Genomic DNA, 22180 nt, shown 5'->3' on the forward strand with positions numbered 1-22180 from the left:
CCCTGCTCTATATCACCAGAGAGGGCGCATGGTTCTTTGGGCTAACCACCAGGAAGGAGGGCTAAGCCGCGTGGCTTCCACGTGGCTTAGCTCAGCTCACCGTATGGTGCTCCATCACGGGAGATTGTTGACGTCTTTTGCACCAAGGCTGGTCCTCCTTGTTAGATGCCCTTCTGTCTGTTCCGGTTCTTGTTGGCCCTCAGAGGGCTTCCTGGGCTGTCAGATCTCCAGACCTTTCCCAGTCGGAGCCACTGCCTGAGTGACTGCGTGGGTTTGAGTGGCCAACCTTTTGGTTGGCAGCAGGGTGCTTAAACATCGCGCCACCAGGGTCCTCCTTGGCTGGCCCCTGGGACTTCAGTGGAGAAGTGCCATGCTTTCGAGCTGACCCAGGGAGCGAGAGCCCCAACAGGGAGCGGCGCAGGGAAGTTTTAGTCACGCCTCTGGAATTTCCTTCTGAGCCACCAAGATGGTTTGGGTGGAAGGGCAGATGGTGAGGTGCTTTCTGGCTACCTCTGGCCTCCCTCGGCCGCCCCGCTCCGGGTTTGCCTCGGATGCTTTAGGAACCGACATTTTCTATCCGATGACAAAGCTTTTGTGAACGGGGTGTCGGATGCCTGAGGGGCGGTGGTCATAATGTTCATAAAGAAAGCGTGTTCCAGAAATGTTCATCGTCCCACTTGTGTAATTTTAGTCAAGTGGTATTTCTTTAAGATAGCTTGGTTTGTTGCTTCACGAATTCGTTGTCTCGAAACTGAAGATAAGTTATAATTTGATAACTTCCTGTGCCGTGTGCCAGAAAAGCGTAGGTATGTGGTAACTGGGTTACCATCAACAACAACTTTGTGGGATCCAGAGCTCTAACCGACTCCCCTCTCTTTGCCTGTCCCCCAAATATTCCTCCCTTTGGGGAGAGGGGGAGAACAGTTCCAGCATCAATGTGCCTCAGGAAACTGAGCAAAGATAATAACCATGTGTGTCAGTCATATATTGTTTCATTTTTATCCCTTAAGCTCACACGTTTCATTGAGTTCAGTTGTCTGGTCTGGAATTTGGACTATTGCATCACAGTTCTATAAAAGCCTTGCAAAAGCAGCGGAACTAGGATGTTTAGTTCAGAACTCTGCCTCCGCATGTGTGTCCCATAGTATATAAATTATTTGGCAAGAAGCAAGGAAAGAGGAGGGAGGGAGGGCATCTAAAGAGAGGGCTAATCCTCTGTCCAACTGACGAAAAGAAAACGAGGGAGAGGGAGAAATGCGATACGCAGAGAAAAGGTGATAATAAAAAGCATATGAAAATGGGGCTTACTTGGGTCTGAATTTGGAGAGAACAATCTTCTTATTAAAACATATTTGAGGTCTTGCCAACCCAAAGCTTAGGCATGCGTAGGAGAAGACTTGCCAGCCCTTGAATCCCATTGCCTTGCCTGCCCCATGCTGGCGGGGCAGCAGATTGGTCTTGAGGTTGCCCTCGCATGCCTGCTTGTAATCTGAGCCAGAAACAGTGAGATCGTGTGCTGAACTCAGTATCCTGAAACTGCCCGTGTGCTTCACTGCTTAGAGAGCTTGGTCCTTATTCTTTACTTAGCTGCTTAGTTCATTGATGCTTGTTTTTTAGCAATGTCTGTCAAGAAGACAGACTCTCCCGTAACATATGAACAGCTACCGCCCCCCCAACACACACACACATGCCGCCATCATAATGAATGCATCAGGCTATTGTACACAGATGCCCTTAAACCAGAAAACTCACTGCCATTGAGTCAGTCCTGGCTCCTGTGACCCTATAGGACAAGGTAGAACTGCACCTTTGGGCTTCCGAGAAAGCCTCACCTTTCCCCTTCCGAGTGCCCAGTGGGTTCGAACTGACCTGTAGTTAGCAACCCAACACATAACCCATTATACCACCAGGGTCCCTGATGCTCTGAAACATACACATGTATGTATATTTACAAATTCTCTTTAAGTTCCCAACTGCTAACTGAAAGGTCCGTGGTTCAAACCACCTACCAGCCTCTCCACAGGAGAACGATGTGGCAGTCTGCTTCTGTGAAGATTCAGCCTGGGGATCCCTATGGGGCAGTTCTGTGTCCCATGGGTCATTATGATTTTACTTTTTTCTTGTTGCCTGAACCACGCTTGTGGCAGACATAGAACCTTGTTGCCTGAACCAGCCCTGGTGGCAGACATAGAGGGCTATGGGCTGGGCTGCTAACCTTGAAGGTCAGCATTCAGAACCATCAGCCACTCGGGGTGCAGGAGAAAGATGAAGCTTTCTGCTCCTGTCGAGAGTATCTCAGAAACGACAGGGGCTGTGCCCCTCTGTCCTCGGGGGCCACGCTCTGGGAGAACCCAGAAACGGCAGGGGCAGTGCCCCTCTGTCCTCGAGGACCACGCTCTGGGAGAACCCACTCGCTGACAGGGCGTCTGTGGCACCTGGCTTCCCGTGTGCAGTTCTGCCTGCAGGGGACAAGGTCTGGGACATTTCATCTGAGGGTGTGGCAGTTGTTGCTGTCACTTGCAAATGAACTAACTGGATTTTACATATTAAAAGTCTAGAACATGGGGAGGGAGGGGGAGGGGAGAAAGGAAAATGAGCTAATTCCAGGAACCCAAGAGGAAAGCGAATTTTGAGAATGATGAAGGCAACAAATGTATAGGTGTGCTTTGCACAATTGATGTATGTATGGGTTGTGATGAATTGTATGAGCCCCAATAAAATGATTTTTTTTTAAAAAGTCTAGAGCAAGTTTACCTACGTGATGAAGTTTGATGAAATGTTTTGATGGCGTTTCTTACTTCACGCTTTTTTAACTGGAAAACCACCACCACTACAAGGAACAACCGATGCGGTTGTTTGGGGGGTGGGAGGGAACGCGCAAGCCTAGCACCCTAGAACCCCTATAAACTCTGAACGCTTGCCTCCCCACAGTTGTCCACAGGCAAGTCCGTCAGTCACCTGGCCTTTCGTTTTGTGCTCTGCTCACTACAACCAGCATCCGCAGATACATTTTTCTGTTTATGAATAGTCTTCATGAGTCACAATGTATCCTAACAGTAAAGTTAGATGAATAGAGCTGGCACCTCCCCTTCAAAGTAGCATTTTTCTTCCATCCATTAGCATCAGAGAGTACTTGGCAACCACTGCTTGGTATAGAATTGTATTGTAGCAAGACGATTTATGGTTAGAACGGTAGCCAGCTGACATCTATGAGAAGGCTTGTTCGCTGAAGGATTTTCTTTGAGGATGGTGCCAGGGCCCCAATTGTGCCTGAGCAGCTGAATATGAAAAAAGAAAAAGAAAAAAGGAAAGTATTTTGCATTTGTTGGTATTCAAACGAGAAGTGCAGTATGCCTGGCAAGACAGACAAAGCCTACAGATGTCTGCCCTGTCTCTGCACACACCCCAAACGCAAGCCTTTTCTGAGCTGAGGCAGAGGACTAGCTACTGCCATCTTTGTTTCATCAGCACAGAACAACAAACAGCTCCCCCTTCTGATCAAAAACAAGACCCCACAATGGTCGGTGCTGCCCAAAGAAAGGTGGGCCTTCCAGCAGGTGATTCAAAGCTGAGTTTGTGGTTCAGGCTCACTTCGTGGGCTGACTTTTGTCAGGGACATTTGACCTTCTGCAAGGGAGGTCTGCCAGCATATGGAGCGCTTGCACAGCTGTGGAGAGAGAGGCGAGTTTGGAAAACCTTGCGTAGCGCTTAGCATCTCGGGGCATCGTGACTTCCTTAGCTTGCAGAGCAGAGAAGGTGAGACCATTACTTCGTGCGATGAGAGATTCTTTTTTCCAGGGGAAATGGGGTAAACATTGGGTTGGAAGATGAGCTCAAGGACATGGGCCTTCGGGCTTTTGCAATCTTGGAGAAAATGATATATTGCTACTCCTTTAGGACCATCATTAAAATACTGTTTGCTCCCAATGTTTTTTGTTTGTTTCATAAAATTTATTAGAATGTGACTAAGGGCAAGAAGCTATTTCGGTGCTTAAGCTTTGACAAGAAAACTAAGCTCAAAGTTTTGTTATAAAGATGCAAAAGACAAATACAGTTCCTTTTCTGAACGTGCCCCGCATCCCCCCATGTCTCATAGAACTTTCCCAAAGATGTAAGCAATGTTTGCAGAAGAATTTGCAAATAGTGTGCTGGGTGGTTGTCATTTTACTTCTTAGACTTTTCAATCCAACAGCTTTGGGTTCTTTCTCATAAGAACGGAATAGCATGAGATGGATCTAAAATTTTATCCAAGGTTCAACTGCTGTTAACTGCCCTATTGAAACTTGATGTTAAATGTCCTTGGGTTCCCTGTCAGGGGAGGGATCACTTGGCAGGACATTGCCCGTTTCAGCCTCGTTTCCGATTTGCAGTGGCTTTTGTTGATTGTAGACGGGAGGAGGAGAGAAATGGGCCCGGCGAGTTGTTAGAGGCCGTCAGCTCGGCTGCCTGTGTGTACAGAGTTGGGCTGGATCTGGGCCCTGAGCCTGTTTCACTACTCAAGCAACTGACTCACATTCAGGGGTCAAGGAATGAGTAAGGGCTTAGCTTGCATTTATTTTGTTTATTAGGTCAAGCTGAATTTTTTTTCTCAATTGGAACCAGTTTGTGAAATTGTATACATATAAAGTTTATATAAACTCACACCTGTGTATATGTGTATATATTTTTAACACATGTAGGTATCTATACACTTTATACTATATATCTAATATAAATGTGTATATAAGCCATTATATAGCTTATATAGTATATATAATATATATTTGCATATTTTATGTAAACTAGATAGTTTCACATATTGGTGTATAATGTGTGCATGTGTACATATATGTATGTATGTATACACCCACACACAAGTATATTGCTTTTCATTTTTTATGTGGATTTTGGTGGTCTTCCTGACAGCTGGGCCTGAGTGAGTACCCTTTCTAGCTGGGATTCGGGCAAGTTCAGAGACTGGCCCCCCACTGAGCCAGGTTTGCTGGTTTGGTTTGGTTGGCGTAGACAACGGGGGAACTCTAGCTCAATGAAAGGCACCACGGAAGTCTTATTCCCATGGGAACACAGGACAGCTTATAGCACGCGGATGCTCACAGAGTTGTCCTGGTTGCATGAGAAGAAGCCTGTCTTTTCCATCTCTCTGTAAGAGGGCTTTCACAAGACAGAATTCTGGTGGCTGGGGTCTTCTCTCTCCATCTTCTCTTTTGATCTGTTTGGATGATCTGGAGGTTGAAGAAAAAGAGGAGGTTTCCCAAAGGCTGTAGAGCCCCCCAAGACTAGAGCTGAAGGAACCTCCATAGGCCATCTGGCCCAGCCAGTGGTAGGTTGGAATCGGCACATATGAGTTCATGAAAGCTAAGCCCTAAATTGGGAGCGTTTGTCCATTGTAAAGCATAGTCATTATTAAATTAAAACCGAGCTGCAGATGCTTGCAATTAAATACAGTACCTTGAAGAGAAAGCTAATTAATATTGAAGCTATCCCTTCCTTGTTAGTCCGTGACCTGTGCTTCCCAAGTTTTCATGTCGCTCGGTTGGGGACATTAGGATGCAGAGTGATGCAGAGACTCCTTAGAGCAGAGGATAGCGAGACGTCCTCTTGCAAACGTTGGACGTGTGTTCAGGAGCGATCAGTCCCTGGAGAAGGACACTGTGCTTGGTAAGCAGAACAAGAGAAAGGTCCTCCACAAGTGGCTGCAACCAGGGACTCGGGCATAGCAACAATTGCGAGGCTGGTGCAGGGCCAGCCAGTGCTTTCCTCTGTGGTGCATCGGGTCGCTATGGGCCGGAACAGACAGGACAGCCCCTCACAACAACTGCCCCAGTGACGTGCTGGTAGCTTGAAATCAGCCGTGAACCCACTACCGTTGAGTGCATTCCAATCCTCAGCAACCGTGCAGGACAGAGGAGGACTGCCCCATAGGGGTCTCCGAGGCGGTCATCTTTAGAGAAGCAGGCTGCCCCATGGTGCTCCCACAGAGCAGCGCGTGGGCTCCATCCTCCACACTTTCCGTTCGCAGCACTGCTCACCCCCAGGGCCACAGTGAAGGTATTGGCAGTATGGAAATGCTCCCACAAAATGCTCCCACAAAAGACACACACCCTCCTCCAGAATGGCAGTTGCTAAAACATTTCCCAGCATCCCACTGGCCCTAGCCTATGAAACCAAGGCCAAGGATGTCTACCAAGTTGTCTTGCACCCCAGTCACCAGCAGAGCTCAATCTGGACTTGGGTCTCCTCTGTGTGTCTTGGGACACTTCTGTCCCAAGGTGCACCGGTCAGGGGTCGGGATGAGCTGTGGATGTTCATCTCCTGAGTTCTTCTGGAAGAAGTCAAATTCCGTTAGCGGGCAGGTGTAGTTCTCACCTGCATTCAGAAGGAGGGGAAATGAAGAGGTGGCAGAGCCCTGACCCTGGTGGGTGGGAATCAAATGAGGGGTTGACTAGAGCCATGACTAATGAATGAGTAACCCTAACACCACTGAATGTTCGATATCTATTTGTAAGAGTATTTTATGTTTCCCTTATGGTTGGTGCTTCACACGGTTAAATGTGGGGGAGGGGGGCCTCTGGCAGGAACAGTGGACAGTCCAGTCACCTGCCGTGCTTTGGAAGAAAGGCCTGGCTTCCTCCAAAACCAGCCTTTGAAAGCCCTGTGTGCACAGTTTACTCTGACCCACACGGGGCCATCCTGAGTCCAGGCGACGCTGTGACGAGTCCTCCTCGGAATAAAAGCAGGAACTGGGCCTCCAGCCAGCTCCCAGGACAGGGCCGGTCATCGAGGCGGCTCCGTCTCATGGCGACCCTATGGAGAGTGGTCCGTAAAGACGTTTTCCTGGATGGGTGAAGAGGGAGCCAGTCCTGCCACTTCCCACCGTCGTTGTACTCCAAGAGGGCCCACGTCCACACGCAGCTTTCCCCAGAGTAGAGTGCAGCACAGGAGACCCCCCTCACCGCTGGTCCGACTCCTAACGACCGTCTTCTCTCTCTCTTTAGATGACGGAGGGCCGCCGATGCCAAGTCCATCTTCTTGATGACCGGAAGCTGGAACTCCTAGTGCAGGTAGGTGACTCTGGCCACCTTGCCGAGACGTGTCTCCCCTGCGTTGATTCAGCCAGGGCCGGGGAGTGATGTGAACTGCTTTTAAACCTATGCCTGCTCAGATCCCGAGAAAAGGTGTGACGCGACACACCGGGTCATGTTACGTGTGTTCGTCAGCCTGTGCTACGATTGCTCATTCTGTGCACCACGCCGGAGCCTTTCAAGGACAGATGTGTATCTGCCCTATTGTTTCAGACCTCGAGAGGAGGAAACGCCAATGCCATGGCCGGCGGTAGCTACTCTTCCTGCTTAGAAGGAGTTAACGCGAACATAACCGACAGAACTCTTGCAGCAACTCAAGCTGATTGAATCGTCCTCTGTGCTCACAGCAGAGAAAGCCATTCTTTAGCTCCAAGGGAAGCTTGAAAGAGAAGCAATCTTGGGGCCCCGCCACCCCTCTTAGGGCTACGTAATCCCCTCACCCCATCCCATGGGTCAACTCTACCATCAGTGCTGAGCCCCGAGAGACATGGAGACACAGGATGGCAGTCAGTCAAAGTCAGAGGAGTAACTAGAAGCATAGACTCAGGTCTTGGTCCGCATGCTTTCGTGGAAAGATCGGTGTTTTAACCAGAACCCTAAGGAATGGTGAGGTTCCCACCCCTGCTTTGGGGAATTCGCAAAGCCAAATCACGTGTGTAACTCTTAACTCTTGTCGCTGTATCTGGCTTACATTCCCAGATATGTCCCCCAGGTTCTTATAGCATTACTCTTCCTTCTCCATCACATAGGACCATCAAGTGACCCCAGCTCATGGAAGGGTTGAAATGATGTCCCACATGTCCACTCATTGGGGGAGATGCTACTGCTCCGGTGGAAGATGATATACTTTGGTCCAGTGTAGTGGGTCAGACACTGGGCTGAGAACCTCAAGGTTAGCAGTTCACACGAGATCTAGGATTGATGCCTGGTGGGGTTTGATGAAGTGCAATATATCCAAGAGGAATTCCTAAGAGCTGAATGGGGGGTGAGCATGATTGTGGGACAGGGGGAAGGTGAAGGGAAATAGAGGAAAGAAGTAGGAGGCAAAAGCTACTTGTAGAGGTATAGCTATAGGTATGTATATGTAAATATATTAATTTATAAGGAAAGGGATAGAGGCCAATGTACATATATTTATATGTTAAGTATTAAGATAGCAGACAGACTTTGGGCCTCTACTCAAGGCCTCCCTTAACATGAGAACACTTTGCTCTGATAACCTGGCACTCTTTGATACTCACCGTCCCGACATGATCACTGAAGACAAAATGGGTGCATAAGCAAATGTGGTGAAGAGAGCAGATGGTGCCTGGGTCTCAAAAGATGTAGTGTCTGGGATCTTAAAGACTTGAAGTTAAACAAGCAGGGAAGCAAATAGGCCCACGTGGAAGAAGCACACCAGCCTGTGAGATCATGACGTGTCTACAAGAACAGGTATCAGGTATCAGATCCAAAACAAACATATCAGTGTGAAAGAGAGAGGTTGGAGTGGAGACCCAAAGCCCATCTGTAGATGATTGAATATCCCCCCACAGAGGGTTACAAGGAAGGGATGATTCAACCAGGGTGCAGTATAGCATCAACGAAACTCACATATCATTCCTCTAGTTCCTGAATGCTTACCACTGACCCTCCAATACCATGAATCAGTTCTACCTTAGAATTCCGACTCAACCGGAGTGCACATTGGTACAGATAAGAGCTCTTGACACATGGAATTCAGGACAGATAAAGCATCAGGAACAGTAGTGGGAGTAGCAATATCATGAAGAGAGGGGGATGGTGAGGGAGGGGGAAAAGGGGGAACCCATCACAAGGTTGGAAATATAGCGCCCCCAGGGGAACGAATAAGAGAAAGAGAGACAACAGACAGTGTAATACATGAAATAATAAACATATATAACTGATCATGGATTCACAAGGGTGGAAGGGGAGGGGAGGGTGGGGGGAGAAGAGGAACTGATATCAAGGACTCAGGTAGAAAGAAATTGTTTTGGAAATGTTGATGGCAACATTTGTATAAGTTTGCTTAATACTATTGCATGATAGATTGTTACAAGATTTGTAAGAACCCCCCCAATAAAATGATTAATAAAAAAAACAAAACACTGAGCACACTGCCAGAAAAAGATGAGGTCTCTACTCCCATAAAGAGTTACAGCCTTGGAAACCCACAGGGGCGGTTCTCCGTGCCCTACAGTTGCTGTGGGTCAGAATGAGTATGATAGTCTAGTAGGCAGGAGTAGTATAGGATGCTGTATTGTAGTTTAATCGCAGTGAATATTATAGTGATGGCACTTGTCTCCAGCTCCCTGTTACATATGAGTTTGAAGATGTTCAAATGGCTAACTTCTAGAATTAAAGTTTTCACAGTATTTAATTCACAAAGGCACAGCAAATGCAAGGAAGGTGTCAGGTACTACCTGGCTACCAGCCAAAAGGTTAACCATCGATCTACCAAGAAGTGGAAGACGTACCTAAAAGGTCACAGCTTTAAAATCCCACCAAGCAGTCCTGCTTTGTGCCCCTGGGGTCACCAGGAGTTGGAATCAACGTCATGGCAACCAACAGCAATAGTAACGTCAATGCAATATCGGGACATAGGGGAAGGTTCACAATCACACAACACTGATCCAAGCAACAGCAATAGTAACGTCAGTGCAGTATCAGGAAGTCGGGGAAGGTTCGCAGTCACACAACACCAATCCAACCCACAACAGTAGTAACGTAAATGCAATATCGGGACGTAGGGGAAGGTTCACAGTCCCAGGACATCAATCCAACCAACAACAATAGTAACATAAATGCAATATAGGGAAGTAGGGGAAGGGTCACAGTCACAGGACATCAATCCAACTAACAATAGTAACGTAAATGCAATATCGGGACGTAGGGGAAGGTTCCCAGTCACACGACATCAGTCCAACTGCAGCCTCATTTGGTTCATTTCCTTCCAGGATTTTTTAATATTTATGGTTCTGGTTGTGATCCCAGCGTGTGCATCATTCTATATATTTTACATCAACTCAGAAACTCAGGCTCACTGCCGACTCATAGTGACCGTGTAGGACAGGACAGAACTGCTCCTGTGAGTTTCCAAGGCGGTAAGTCTGTATGTGAGTAGAAAGCCTCTCTCCCTCCGGGTGGCTGGTGGTTTTAGATTGCTAACCTTGAGGTTAGCAGCCCAATGCCTGGCCCACGACACCAGAAAGCCCCGTCTTTCTCCCGTGGGGCGGGTGTTTTTGGACTGTGGACCACATCTCTTAAAACTGTCTGTCACTGGCACGTTCCAGTTGCCATCTTTGTTGACGGCTGTATAAACCCGGAGATAGGGATACTGTTGTTATTTAACCCTGTGCTTACTTGGGTGCCTTTCGGTGTGTGAATGGCGTTTGCATTATGAGAAGGAGAGAGTGGCTGATGTCTCCGTATGTCTAGGGTTCTCCCAGATTTGAGGCTGTAGCCTAATGGGACTGATTTCCCAGGCCCACAGCTGACAAGTTGTGAAAAGTCAAACCGACGTAAGTCTGGGGGAGGGAGGCGAGGCAGCAAGTGTGCTTCCAGGAGCAGCATCCTTTGTTAAAAGCCCTGCAACCCTTCGAATTGCAGGGATCTGTGTGAGGAGTGGAAAGGGGAGTGGGCTAGCGTGTTTGATTTGCCTTTCTTAAATCGATGCAGAAGGGCTTGGAAAGAGGCAATCCCCTGCACCAGGAAATGAGCCCTCACAGTGCAGTTAATTTCCTGTCTTCTGGCCAACAAGCCTTGGAAAACTATGAATGGGGCCTCTGAAACAGACATGCGCCACAGAAAATATATGCTGTTGATGATTTTTACAGTTGGGGACGGGCTCTCCTCCATCCTTGCAAAGCCGGAAAACATTGAAGTAGGCCAAACAAGAGAAGTTCATGTTCTTATCCCTTCTTAGAACAAACTATCCCCCTATCCTTAGAACACGTGGCTTCCCTGCAATCCCTGCCATCTACCCACTGAACCTGGATGACTTCTGGTCATCTTCAGTTCAGAACTCAGGAAACCTTTGTCTCCCAGGCTCTCTGACTCTTGTTCCACCCCTGCCCCAGGCGGGGTCTTCCTGCCCCTCCACTGTGCTTTCCTGGTATGGCATTTGTCACGCCTCATTGTCATTGCCTAAAACTCTGAAACCAAACGCGCTGATTGTGACTCAGAGTGACCCTACAGACCCTATCGGACAGAGTGGAACTGCCCCTCTGGGTTTCCAAAGCTGTTTCCAGACAGCCCCCCCTTCCTCCCAGGGAGCAGCGGCTGGGTTTGTCCTGCTCTCTGTGCAGTTAGCAGCCTGGCTGGTAACCCCTTGCTCCGCCAGGCCTCCCCACTGTCTGTTGACTCAACTGCATTTCCCCGAGCCGCCAACGGTTTGAAGATTGGACCTGTGACGTCAACCCTGTGTATGCCAACACCTGCCCCAATGGCAGGGACATAATGTCACTCAATAAAAACAACTTGAATGAAAGAATGGACAACTCCTGAGACGCCTTGGTATGAATTGCTTTTCCCAAAGGACTTTTTGCCAGAGTGCTAGTTGCCTGGAAGAAGGCATAGTTTAGGGTGTACCTATGCATACACATACACACACCACACACGAGTGCGCTTCGAAGAGTTCATGGGGAAACACCATCATCTTAGTATCTTTTAAGTCCCCACAAGATGTTGGAAGCCCCCTTGTAGAGTTGTGTTGTGCTATGGAGTCTAGTCGTCCACAAGCAACCCTGGATAACAGTAGGACTTCCGGCAGGGTTTCCTAAGCGCTCATCTGTAAGTGAGGGCTGCTCGCCTGATCTTTCTGGCTCGGAGCTCCTGGGCTGATCTGATTTGAAGGCCGAGCTCTCAATCATGCCCCCACCAGAGCGCCAATAACGTTCACAGAGGAGGAGGACCCCAAACGGCATCTGCGCCATTGCGGATTAGGCTTCAGCAGAAGTTGGGAAAACTGGGTTACGCCTGGTCAACAAGAGTCCATTAACATCCGTGGCTTTTCTTTCTCCTCTGCTCAGCCCACGGAGCCCCTGTGGTACAGTGGTGGAGCACAAAGCTGCACACTACCAGCCTCCCCACAGTGGGCTTCGGTAAAAGTAGCCTTGGACACCCTGTGTGTGTGGGGGGGTCCCACTCTCTCCTCTAAGGCTTTTGGAATTGTACTTGATTCAAGGGCAATGGGTTTGCTTTGGGGGTTGTTTGTTTTGTTTCTTGTGTACACAGTCCTGTTGTTCTAGAGAATGCTAATTGTTCTCAAAGGAATTCCTTATGGTCTAGCATATGTGGGCCCGTTTCTAAGTTTTTGATAGCCTTTTTGACTCATACTCCTCCCTTAATATTTGAAGTTCATAGAGGGGTAGCCAGAACATTTATTACACCTTCGCCACCAGAACATCGGACGTGCTGAGCGTTCTTTTGGTGTTTGTCCTTGTGAAGAGCACTTTCAGAATATTTTAAAGAAGCCTTAGGCTTTGTAGTATCTTTCTCAATCTGCTGTTCTGGAGTTGGGGAAGGGTGGAGACAGCCGCTCGGCATACCTAAACAGGCGAATAAGACTGAGACGGATTTGGAGGAAATGTTTGTCTTCACCGCAAAAGCAACCGAGGGTACACAAGGATGGTTGAATGAAGGGCATTCTTAAGAAGGGCACAAAGGTAAGAGTCTAGATTCCCAGGCATCCCAGGCGGCCTAATGGGTTCTGCATTGGACTGCTCACCATAAGGTCAGCAGTTTGAATCCCCCAGCCGCTCTGCAGGAGAAGGATGAGGCTTTCTATTCCTGTAGAGTCACAGTGTCAGAAACCCACAGGGCCGGGTCTGTGGGTCCTGTCCTGTTGGGTCACTGTGAGTTGGAATTGACGCGAAGGCAGTGAGTTTGGTTTGGAGTTTGGGCTGTTCGGGGTGAAGCCTTTGGAAGGCTGATTACCGCAGACCCGCAGACGTCACCGGTGTAAACGTTAGAGGACCTGGCATCAACAGCTGACTCGGGCACTCAAGAATAGTCTCGTACCAGCAGGATGCTGGTAACAGAGAGCTACACAGATCGTCTCTGTACTGAAAACTTCACCTCTGTGAGTTTCGCCAGCATCCTGGCATCGACTCGATGTTAGAAAGGGCATTCGACTTGCTGGGTGTCTGCGCTTGTGAACCCGTGAACTCTGAGTAAAGCCCACATCCTCCATGCTGGGGAAGGGGCACAATGTCAAGAGTGCACATAAACAACACACCTCACCGCTGCTGAGCTTCTGGTACTGACCTTCTGGGACAGAGTAGAACTGCCCCTGTGGGTTTCTGAGACTGTAACTCTTGGAGGATTTAATATTCAAAAATCTCATTCCTAGACCTACGGGCCATCCTAGGTGGCTCCCGAAGTGCTTCAGTGCCACTTCAGGACAGCTGGGAAGATGATGTGGGCATTCAGTAACAGAAGTTCTTCAACTTCCGCCCTCGACAGGGTCTGGTCACAGTGACGGTCACACCTGGGATTGTTCTGGTGGATTCCGTCCCAAAGCCTCCATCAGAAGTAGAGAGAAGGCCATCATCCCTGGCCCTCAGCCTCTTTCTGAGGCGTCCACAGCCAGACGGGCTGCCCTGTGTGTTTCACATAGAACTTAACTTCCAAAGTCTTTTCTTCATTCCATTATTTCTTTAAAATTATTCTCTCCATTGTTTCTCTCATCTGAATGCATATGTGGGGGGAGGTGAGGGGAAGTATTTTAAAAGCAAAGAAAGGGAAATATGCTTTAACTGTAAGGGAAATAACTGGAGTAATGGTTTTAGGAGAATTTCCTGACAGCAGGGCTTAATAGATGGAGTGCCAGAAGCCGTTAGTAAGATGGATTCTAGACCCTTTCTCTCGGATTCCTTGAAAATGCAATAGATTTTCACAAGCTGGGAGTGGCCGAGGTGTGGCCCTTCCTTAGAAGGTCCTCCTGAGGCTTATGACATGATTGAGTGTCCTGTCTTGCAGGGACACAGGCATTTGGTGTCTGCCCCAGGAATGCCTTGTCCAATCACCCGGCGCTGGAGATAGGCTCTGTTGAGAGAGCTTTACCAACTGGTTGTCTCCTTTCCACTGGGAGGCCCCCAGCACCACCACAGGGAGCCTGGCTCCTGGCTTTATTGGGAAAGTGGCCCATGAAGTGACTTCCACATTGTCCTCTGACCCAGTCACTTTGTGGTCCTTGCCAAGACATTCCTACCTGTTTATTGAAAGAGAGGAACAATGAGTCCTGACAACACAGAGCGAGGGGACAAACTAAGTCAGTATTTTTTCAAATAAAGCTAGTAGCTAGGTTAATATCTTACACCAAAACCTCCCAACCTCCAAGGCGATTCCAACCCATGGCCACCTTTTTTGGATGTGCAAGGCTGGAAATCTTTATGGGAGAAGATGGTCTCATCTTTCTCCCACAGAGCAGCTGGTGGGTTTGAACCTCAGACCATGAGGTTAGCAATCCCAGAGCTTAGCACCACCAGAGCGCCTTACTATCCTATACAGTGCCCCCCAAGCCCGAGAAAGCCTTTGGGATGGAAACATCAGGAACGGCTTACCCCTGACCTGTCTAGCACCATAGCCACTAGCCATTCACAGCATTCAAGCACTTCACATATGTCGAGTTTGTATTGGAAAAAGCTTTAAATGTAAAATTGACAGAGATTTAAAAGATGGCATGAAATAGAAGAATAGAAATGACCTTATTCATGACTGTTATGTTGGTTATTCCAGGTGGAAATAATAATATTTTGGATGCATTAGGTTAAAGATAATGTATAACTGAAGTTAATTTCACTTCTCTCATTTTATCTTCTTAATGCGGCTACTAGAAAATTTACATCTTCCTATTTGACTCAAGGAGCCCTGGCAGTGTAGTGGTTACACGTTGGTCTGTGATCCCTATGGTCGGCAGTTCAGAACCACTAGCCATTCAGAAGGCGAAAGACTAGGCTTTCTAGTCCCATAAACATTTGCAGCCTCGGAAATCCACAGGGGTCCTTATAAGTCAGCATGGTTCCACAGCAGTGAGTGAGGCATTTGACTCATAGTTGTGGCTGCCACTGTATCAGGTGGTATCTCTTAAGAGTTGAGAAAAATTAAATATCAGGAAGTCTATATAGACAATACGAAACCAAAACCAAATTCACTCTCATTGAGTTGATTCCAACTCGTAGCAATCCTGTCAGACAGGGTAGAGCTGCCCTTCTGGTTTTCCAAGACTTTAAATCATTACCGGGGTTAAAAAAACAAATAACACCTCATCTTTCTCCTAAAGAACTGCTGATCGCTTAAAACCACCAGCCTTGTGCTAGCAGCTCAGTGCATAGCCTACTATGCTACCAGGGCTCCGATATAGTTGTGTCAGTCTGGGTACGTTAGAGAAACAAAGCCACAGAAACTCTTGTATAAGACAGAGTTTTATATAAATGGTAAGTGCACATCAAGAAAACACCCCAGCTCAGTGCTACCCAAGCCCACAAGTCCAACATTAACCCATATGTCTGACGCCAATCCATAAAGTCCTCCTCCATCTCACACAACACACACAAGGATGCCGACTGCAGGAGGAAAGCCGAATCAGTGAGCCTGTAAGCATCTCAGCGCTGGCAGGGGTCTCCACACGGCTGCTCCAGCACCCAGGGCTGGTCCATGCAGCTTCTTTTCAGTGATGTCTTGCAGGAAGTGAGCCTTGCTAGCTGAAGCAGGAAACTGGCTAAGGCAGCTGCACCCTGGTCCGACCATCACAAAACAAGAGACCCAAAAACTAGAAAGGCAAGGCTCACAGAGCCATTTATCTCTCCGCCCTTCAATTAACCCATGTGTTGATTTGCCAGGTTGGCACAATGAACTTTAACTATCTCAATAGGATAGTTTAAAAATTTACCCAAATCCACTGCTGTCTAATCAGTGTGGACTCATAGCAAGCAGCCCCAGAAGACAGGGCAGGACAGAGCTGCATCCAGGCTTTCTAAGAGTATAGATCTTTATAGGAGCAGACAGTCTCAACTTCTGTCATAGAGGGGCTGCTGGGTTTGAATCTCTGACCTTTCTGGTTAGCAGCCCAACACTGTACCCACTATGCCACTAGAGTTCCTAATAGAAGGGTTCAGAATAATACAAATTGAACCCTGGATGTTCCCACAAAAATGACAACATTTAACGATTCTTTACGGCTTAGGTGGTGCGTGTCCTATTTCATCCTCACAGTAACTACTGTGAAGTCAGTACTCTCGCAGATCTGTCAGTCAGTGCTGACTTCTAGCAATCCCATATGACAGGTGTAGTGGTTACATAATCTGGTGTCAATTTGAGGATTCCGAGTGAAGGGGGGGTGCACTCTAGCCTGTCAATCAAGTAGTAGCTTGATGGCCTCATTTGGAAGCGTTAAGAAAATAAATAACTCGCTAGAGGCGGGACTCATGCTCCTCCCTGGAAGACATCCCTGTGGAGAAGACACATGGGGAGAGGCTGATGGAGCCAGACCTCTGGAGCTGGAGAAGCCACGTGGAGACCCCTGCCAGTACTGAGATGCTTACAGTGCCACTGGATCCACAAGACTTCCCACCCAATTGGCCTGTGATCTTCCTGCAGTCGGCATCATTGCATGTGTTTCGTGGGTCTGAAGAGGACTTTATAGATTGGTGTCTGACATATGGGCTAATATCGGATTCATGGACTTGATCTGGACTGGGATGGTCTCTTAATATCCAACTGCTCTTGCCTATGAAGCTCTTTCTTATACACATATGAGTGTCTATGGATTTGGTCCTCTAGTCTACCCAGACTAACACAACAGGGTACAACTGACTCAGGCCTACAGTCACTGAAGAGGTTTACCCAGCTGGTTCTGTATCTTTGGACTCAGATCGTAATCCGTCTCGGGGAAATCTAAGCATGCGGCGAGATGGTGCAGGGTTCCGGTGGCGTCTGAGCCTTGGTGTGGAGGAGGGTCGATGAAGTCACTGTGCCTTCTCATCGCTCTCCCTTTCTGACGGCAAGGCTGGTGGCCTCCCACCACAGAGGAGAAGTGAGTGAATGTGGACTGCGCAGAGGGCATGCTTATCCCGGCCACGAGGGGCAAAGATCTATGCTCTGTAAGAGTCCAGCGCGCTGACGGTGCTTGGGGGGGGATGGGGGGTGCTGTCCAGTTGCTTCCGCCTTGGAGGGACATGATGGGGCCAAGTAGAGCTGCCCCGCAGAGATTCCTAAGCTGGAATCTTTGCCAGAGCGGATGGCTACATGCTTTATCTTGGAGCAACTCAAAACCCAAACTCAGCTGCCATCATCTCGACTCTGACACAGAACAACCCTGTAGGACAGGATAGAACCGTCCCTGTGGATTTTCTAACCCGGAGCTCCTTATGGGAGGAGGAAGCCTCATCTTTCTTCCAAGGAGAGGCTGGTGGATTCAAACTTCTGACCTTTCTGCAACGTAACCCGTACGTAACCACTGTGCCACCAGGGCTCCTATTCATGGAGCTCCTGGTCGTTTCAAATCGCCGACTTTTCTTGACTCGCCAAGCCCTTCACCACTGCGCTCCTAGGCTCCTTCCCATAGTGCCATGCAGCATAGACTCACAGACTTGGTTCTGTGCACACCCATGCAGCACGCACCTTCGTATCCCACCCTCAGCTTCCCCCGAGGGCAGTGATCCCCTTCTGCAAAACTACGAGGGATTGTTTCCTGCCATCGAGAGGGCTCTCCTTCATAGCTCACATTGCCAGCGGCTTATCTTCCCAACCAGGCTCAGCGTGCTCAGGGTGGGGCAGCCTGCGTCCAGATGGGCCATCTGCAGCTTGACTGGTCTGCTTTCCCCAGAACAGAAAGTCAGCCAAGGAGGGAGAAGCCGAGCACAGAAGCTGGGAACAGTCGAAGGGCTTCCTGTTGTCTGCCTTCTGTCCGGGGCCTCCCAGGCCACTAGGCCACCTCATAAAATAAGAGCCACCAGGGTGTCAGGTGTCATGGTTTGGGCTGTCCTCAGACTTCACCATGATTGCCATCATCATTCATTAGGCTCCTCTCTGCAAAGCTGGGCACACCACCAAATGAGCAAAACAGATGTCTTCCTAGATCCTGGGGGGTTGGCTGATGATACTGCACGCTTTCCAGGCGCATGGTAAGACAAACACGTGTGCAGATACAGAACACTTTGTGTTCTGGGCGGCAAGCACAGCAGGGACGGTCCATGTGAGCGAAATGTCATCTGAGAACTGGCCCCTATGTGTCCCCTTGGGTGACAGAGCCATGCAGCGTCGTGAGGAGAGAGGAGACCCTCCCCACCTCCTCTCTCCTGGAAGGGCACTACTAGAAAACTTGGCGTGCTCTCTTTCCGCCTGGCCAGGCTGAGAACAAAGGAGGATCCCAGTCTCCCCGTGGGACTGTGAGCCGGAGAGGTGTCAGGATGCAGCAGGTTGATGTAATCGTCTGGGGACACCCCGCACCCCACCACACGACCTGAAAGCACACAGGCGCACACATGCACACACACGCCCCTCCAGGGCCAGACAGCTCAGCCAGGCCCAGGGTGCAGGAGGCCACCTCAGGGGGCTGGAAGGGCTCAGGCTGTTGGTTGCCTAGCAACACCCCCTTCTCTGTTCCCTCCCCCACCAACCCTTCTGGCCACACAGGACCCATCCCTCCCCTTTTCCCCCAGACTCCGTTTTTCCATCATGCTAATGTTCACTGTTCTCAATCACATTCGTTTGAAGCATCTGAAATCGCTGATATCTGGCCTCCTGACAAGGAACTCTGGTGGCTCAGTGGGTAAAGCGCACGGCTGTTCATCTGAAGGCCAGCAGTTGGGAGGAGACCCCGGTGCTCCATGGGAGAAAGTTGAGGCCATCTGCTTCCACCTGGGGGCAGGTCTGCCCTGCCTCATGGTCAGTCACCATGATTGCTTGGCAATGGACGCAGAGGCAGGGAGTTCCTGGTGGGATTGGGACTGCGTGAGGCTACAGCTGACAGGGAGGGAGGGAGGGCAGAGGCAGCACAGCACCTGCCTCTCGCCCCCTAGCTTCCAGGGGAGCCTGCGCACCAGGGACTTGCCATTTATGATCTTGTCTGTGTTTTTGTTTAAGTGCCTATTTCCCCTTCCATCTCTTCCTCTCAAAAAACTGTCTCCCCATAGTCTCTAGGGCAGCCCTGTCAACCAGCGCTTGCTGATACAGCAGCCCAGGATGACCTTTAAACTCCGTGCCCCTGAGGTTTTTATCGTCCTGCTGAGGAAGGGGTCGAACAGAACAGTGAAAGCCAACTGAGCACACCATGCAGCTCAGCAGCATGGGACGGGTTGCATTTGAAGGGAAAGAGACACATAAAAACATACATACATAACCATGGGTCCCTAAGAAGAATATGCAAGAGGGGAAAAGCCATCTGGCAAGGTTGAATTAGCAAGAAATGGAGAGTTAACACATCTAGGATTTTTTTTTTATAGATCCATACTTACAAGACGGTTTATTGTCACGTCACTCAATTCAAATACTTGCTTACTTGATAGTCATCACTCTTGCTCAGCCACAGGGCTGAGCAGATGTCGCTGTTCCTGGTGGGAGAAGTCACGTTCGGGAGGGGGGCGGCGGGGCGGGAGGGATACTGCATTGTTTAGGCCGCACACCTTTGTACAGGTGGAGGTGTGGGTGTTTCTTCTGTTCCTCAGTGGGGCTGAACGTTCTTTGGCTTGCTCACTGAGGCTGGGACGCCCCGGTTCTCCTTATAAACCTGCCGCCTGAACCCTATTCCCTCGCAGAAGGCAGGCATACCAGAGGGCATGGAGAGACAGGCTTGTTCGTTCTGGAAACGTCTGCTGACCCTTGTCCACTCAACACAGAGAGAAACTGGAGACGACCCCCAAGCCCCCAATCTGAGAAATGCCGAGGGGTGGGGTCTCAGGGGTGGCTCCTAGGGGAAGGTGAAGTCCCGAGGGCATCTCAGTTGGGCTCTCCAGCCCCTGTAGCTTTCTCCAAAGTCGTAGCCCCTGAACCTCTCTGCCTCTCTGCTTTTGCACTTGCCCAGCACAGAGCTGACAGTTCAGCTGTCAAAACACTGTGCGGGATTTTCAAAGTCCCAAGCCCACACCTCCAGCTGCCTACTTGGTCCTTTGTACTTGACCACCTCCCACCCCCCACCCCTGATGGCAGAAATGCCACTTCCCTGAGCAAGCACAGAAGGGCTTTCTGCTCAGAGCCTCCAGGGGCCGCATCCACTTCGAATCCTCTTTCTGACTCTCAGGACCCTCCATCTGATTCTGTCCTCTTACAACAGGCAGTATATCCAAGACATGAGGGGAAGTGTCGTTTTAACCAAAATTGCTGGCTCTGCTGTGTGACAGATGCGTGATGGCTGCCTGGCAGGGCCCAGCAGGTCTGGGACCCTCCACTGGACACTTGCCTAAGACCTTCTTGTATTTTAGACCAATGCTTTTCAAACTTCTTTTAGTTGCAAAATCCTTTGTTCAATATTGTGTGTGAGCCCACTAGCTTGCCCCTCACCGCTAACCTTGTGGCACAGAGAGGCTGACACAGACATCTAAAGATTAGGAAATCACTGCTCTAGATAGAGTAGCTCTGATAGGGTGGGTTACTCATTGTGCATCTAATTCTAACCACAAGGTCAGAAGTTTGAATCCACCAGCCAATCCAAGGGGGAAAGATGAGGCTGTCTACTGTTGTAACAATTTCAAGACCAAAGACTGGGAAACTCAAAGAGACAGTTCGACTCTGTCCTAGAAGGCTACTCTGAGTCAGAATTGACTCCCTGCAGTGAGTTTGGAGCTTTTTAAAATTCTGGATGGAAACAAAAGAGAACAAAAACCAGTCACTGCCACTGAACTGTTTCCTACTCAGACCCACCCTATAGGACAGCATAGAACTGCCCCTGCCAGTTTCCGAGACTGCGACTGTTGTGAGAGTAGAAAGCCTCTGCCTTCCTCCTCGGTGGCTAGTGGTTTCAAACTGCTGACCTTGGGGTTAGCAATTCAGCGTGCAGCCACGACACCATAGAAACAGATGACTATAGAGTCAAGGGGTCTTTAGGATTCCAACTGTGGCTCACTTTCTTGTGGTAATATCTCTCAAGATCTAGCAGCAATTTAAAATGTGAGGATCGCGCTACAGATCTATTGCCTCCTTGAGAGATTCTGTAAATTTTTTTCTTACGAGAAAAATGTTCTGGGCCAGTTTGGGCAGTGAGGCACTTCCTGGACACTGGCTTCTCCAGGGACTCCTCCGAGATTGCTGGGGTGCCAGCAGGCCTCCTTGGCCACATGCCCTTTGGGTTCCGTGGAATACATTTGAAAAGCCCAGCATCCCATCATGCATTGCAACCTCCATCAAGGGGGTGTCCTTAATGGGACTCGACCATTACTACCCGGCCTTGTGAAGATGTCTATCTATTTTAACTTTCTTTTTTTTCCAAACCCATCTTATTGGGAGCCAATACAGATAGCCTATCGTTCCATAGTTCAACCACATCAAGCAGTATTGTACAATGGCTACCACAATTACTTGCAATATGTTCTCTTCCTTCTGAACTCTGACATCAGCTCCCTTTGACCACCCTCCCCACTGCGCTACCCCGCTGAAAACTTTACTCTATTTGCTGCCCCTAGAGCAGCGGTTCTCAACCTGCGGTCAAGACCCCTTTGGGGGCCAAACGACCATTTCACAGGGGTCGCCCAATTCATAACAGTAGCAAAATGGCAGTGATGAAGTAGCAACGAAAATAATTTGATGGTTGTGGGGTGACCACAACATGAGGAACTATATTAAAGGGTTGAGGCATTAGGAGGGTTGAGAACCACTGCCCTATGGATTCATCAGTCCTAGGCTTCGTATAGTAGATAGGATGGTATTTGGTTTAACTTTCATATGTTTAATAAATGCGCACACAAAGTTGAACAAAAAAGGACTTTATAAAGCTTTGTTTAAAAGAAAAAAAAAGAGCATCCATTCATCTCATGTTTTTCCTTGTTTCACTCCCGACCCCTGGAAAATGTACCTGAACTGACGTGGGGCAAGTGCGCACATTGGATAGGAGATCCAAGTTCAAGCCCAGATCTCTCTTTGTGAAAGTGGATGGTACATGGCAC

The 22180-nt window shown here is 49.0% G+C and overlaps 1 protein-coding gene across 1 annotated transcript in view; it reads left to right on the plus strand.

The window, feature by feature from the left end:
• Positions 1-22180, plus strand: part of FRMD4A (FERM domain containing 4A) — a 318768-nt gene that overhangs the window by 98095 nt on the left and 198493 nt on the right. Inside the window, 1 exon segment of the mRNA XM_045285626.1 lies at positions 6996-7061. Within this exon segment, the coding sequence (XP_045141561.1) occupies positions 6996-7061 (66 nt within the window).

The sequence above is a fragment of the Echinops telfairi genome, unplaced genomic scaffold (genome assembly GCF_000313985.2).
Source record: "Echinops telfairi isolate 266 unplaced genomic scaffold, ASM31398v2 ScPeMD7_7474;HRSCAF=8512, whole genome shotgun sequence".
In the NCBI taxonomy this organism is placed as follows: Eukaryota; Metazoa; Chordata; class Mammalia; order Afrosoricida; family Tenrecidae; genus Echinops; species Echinops telfairi.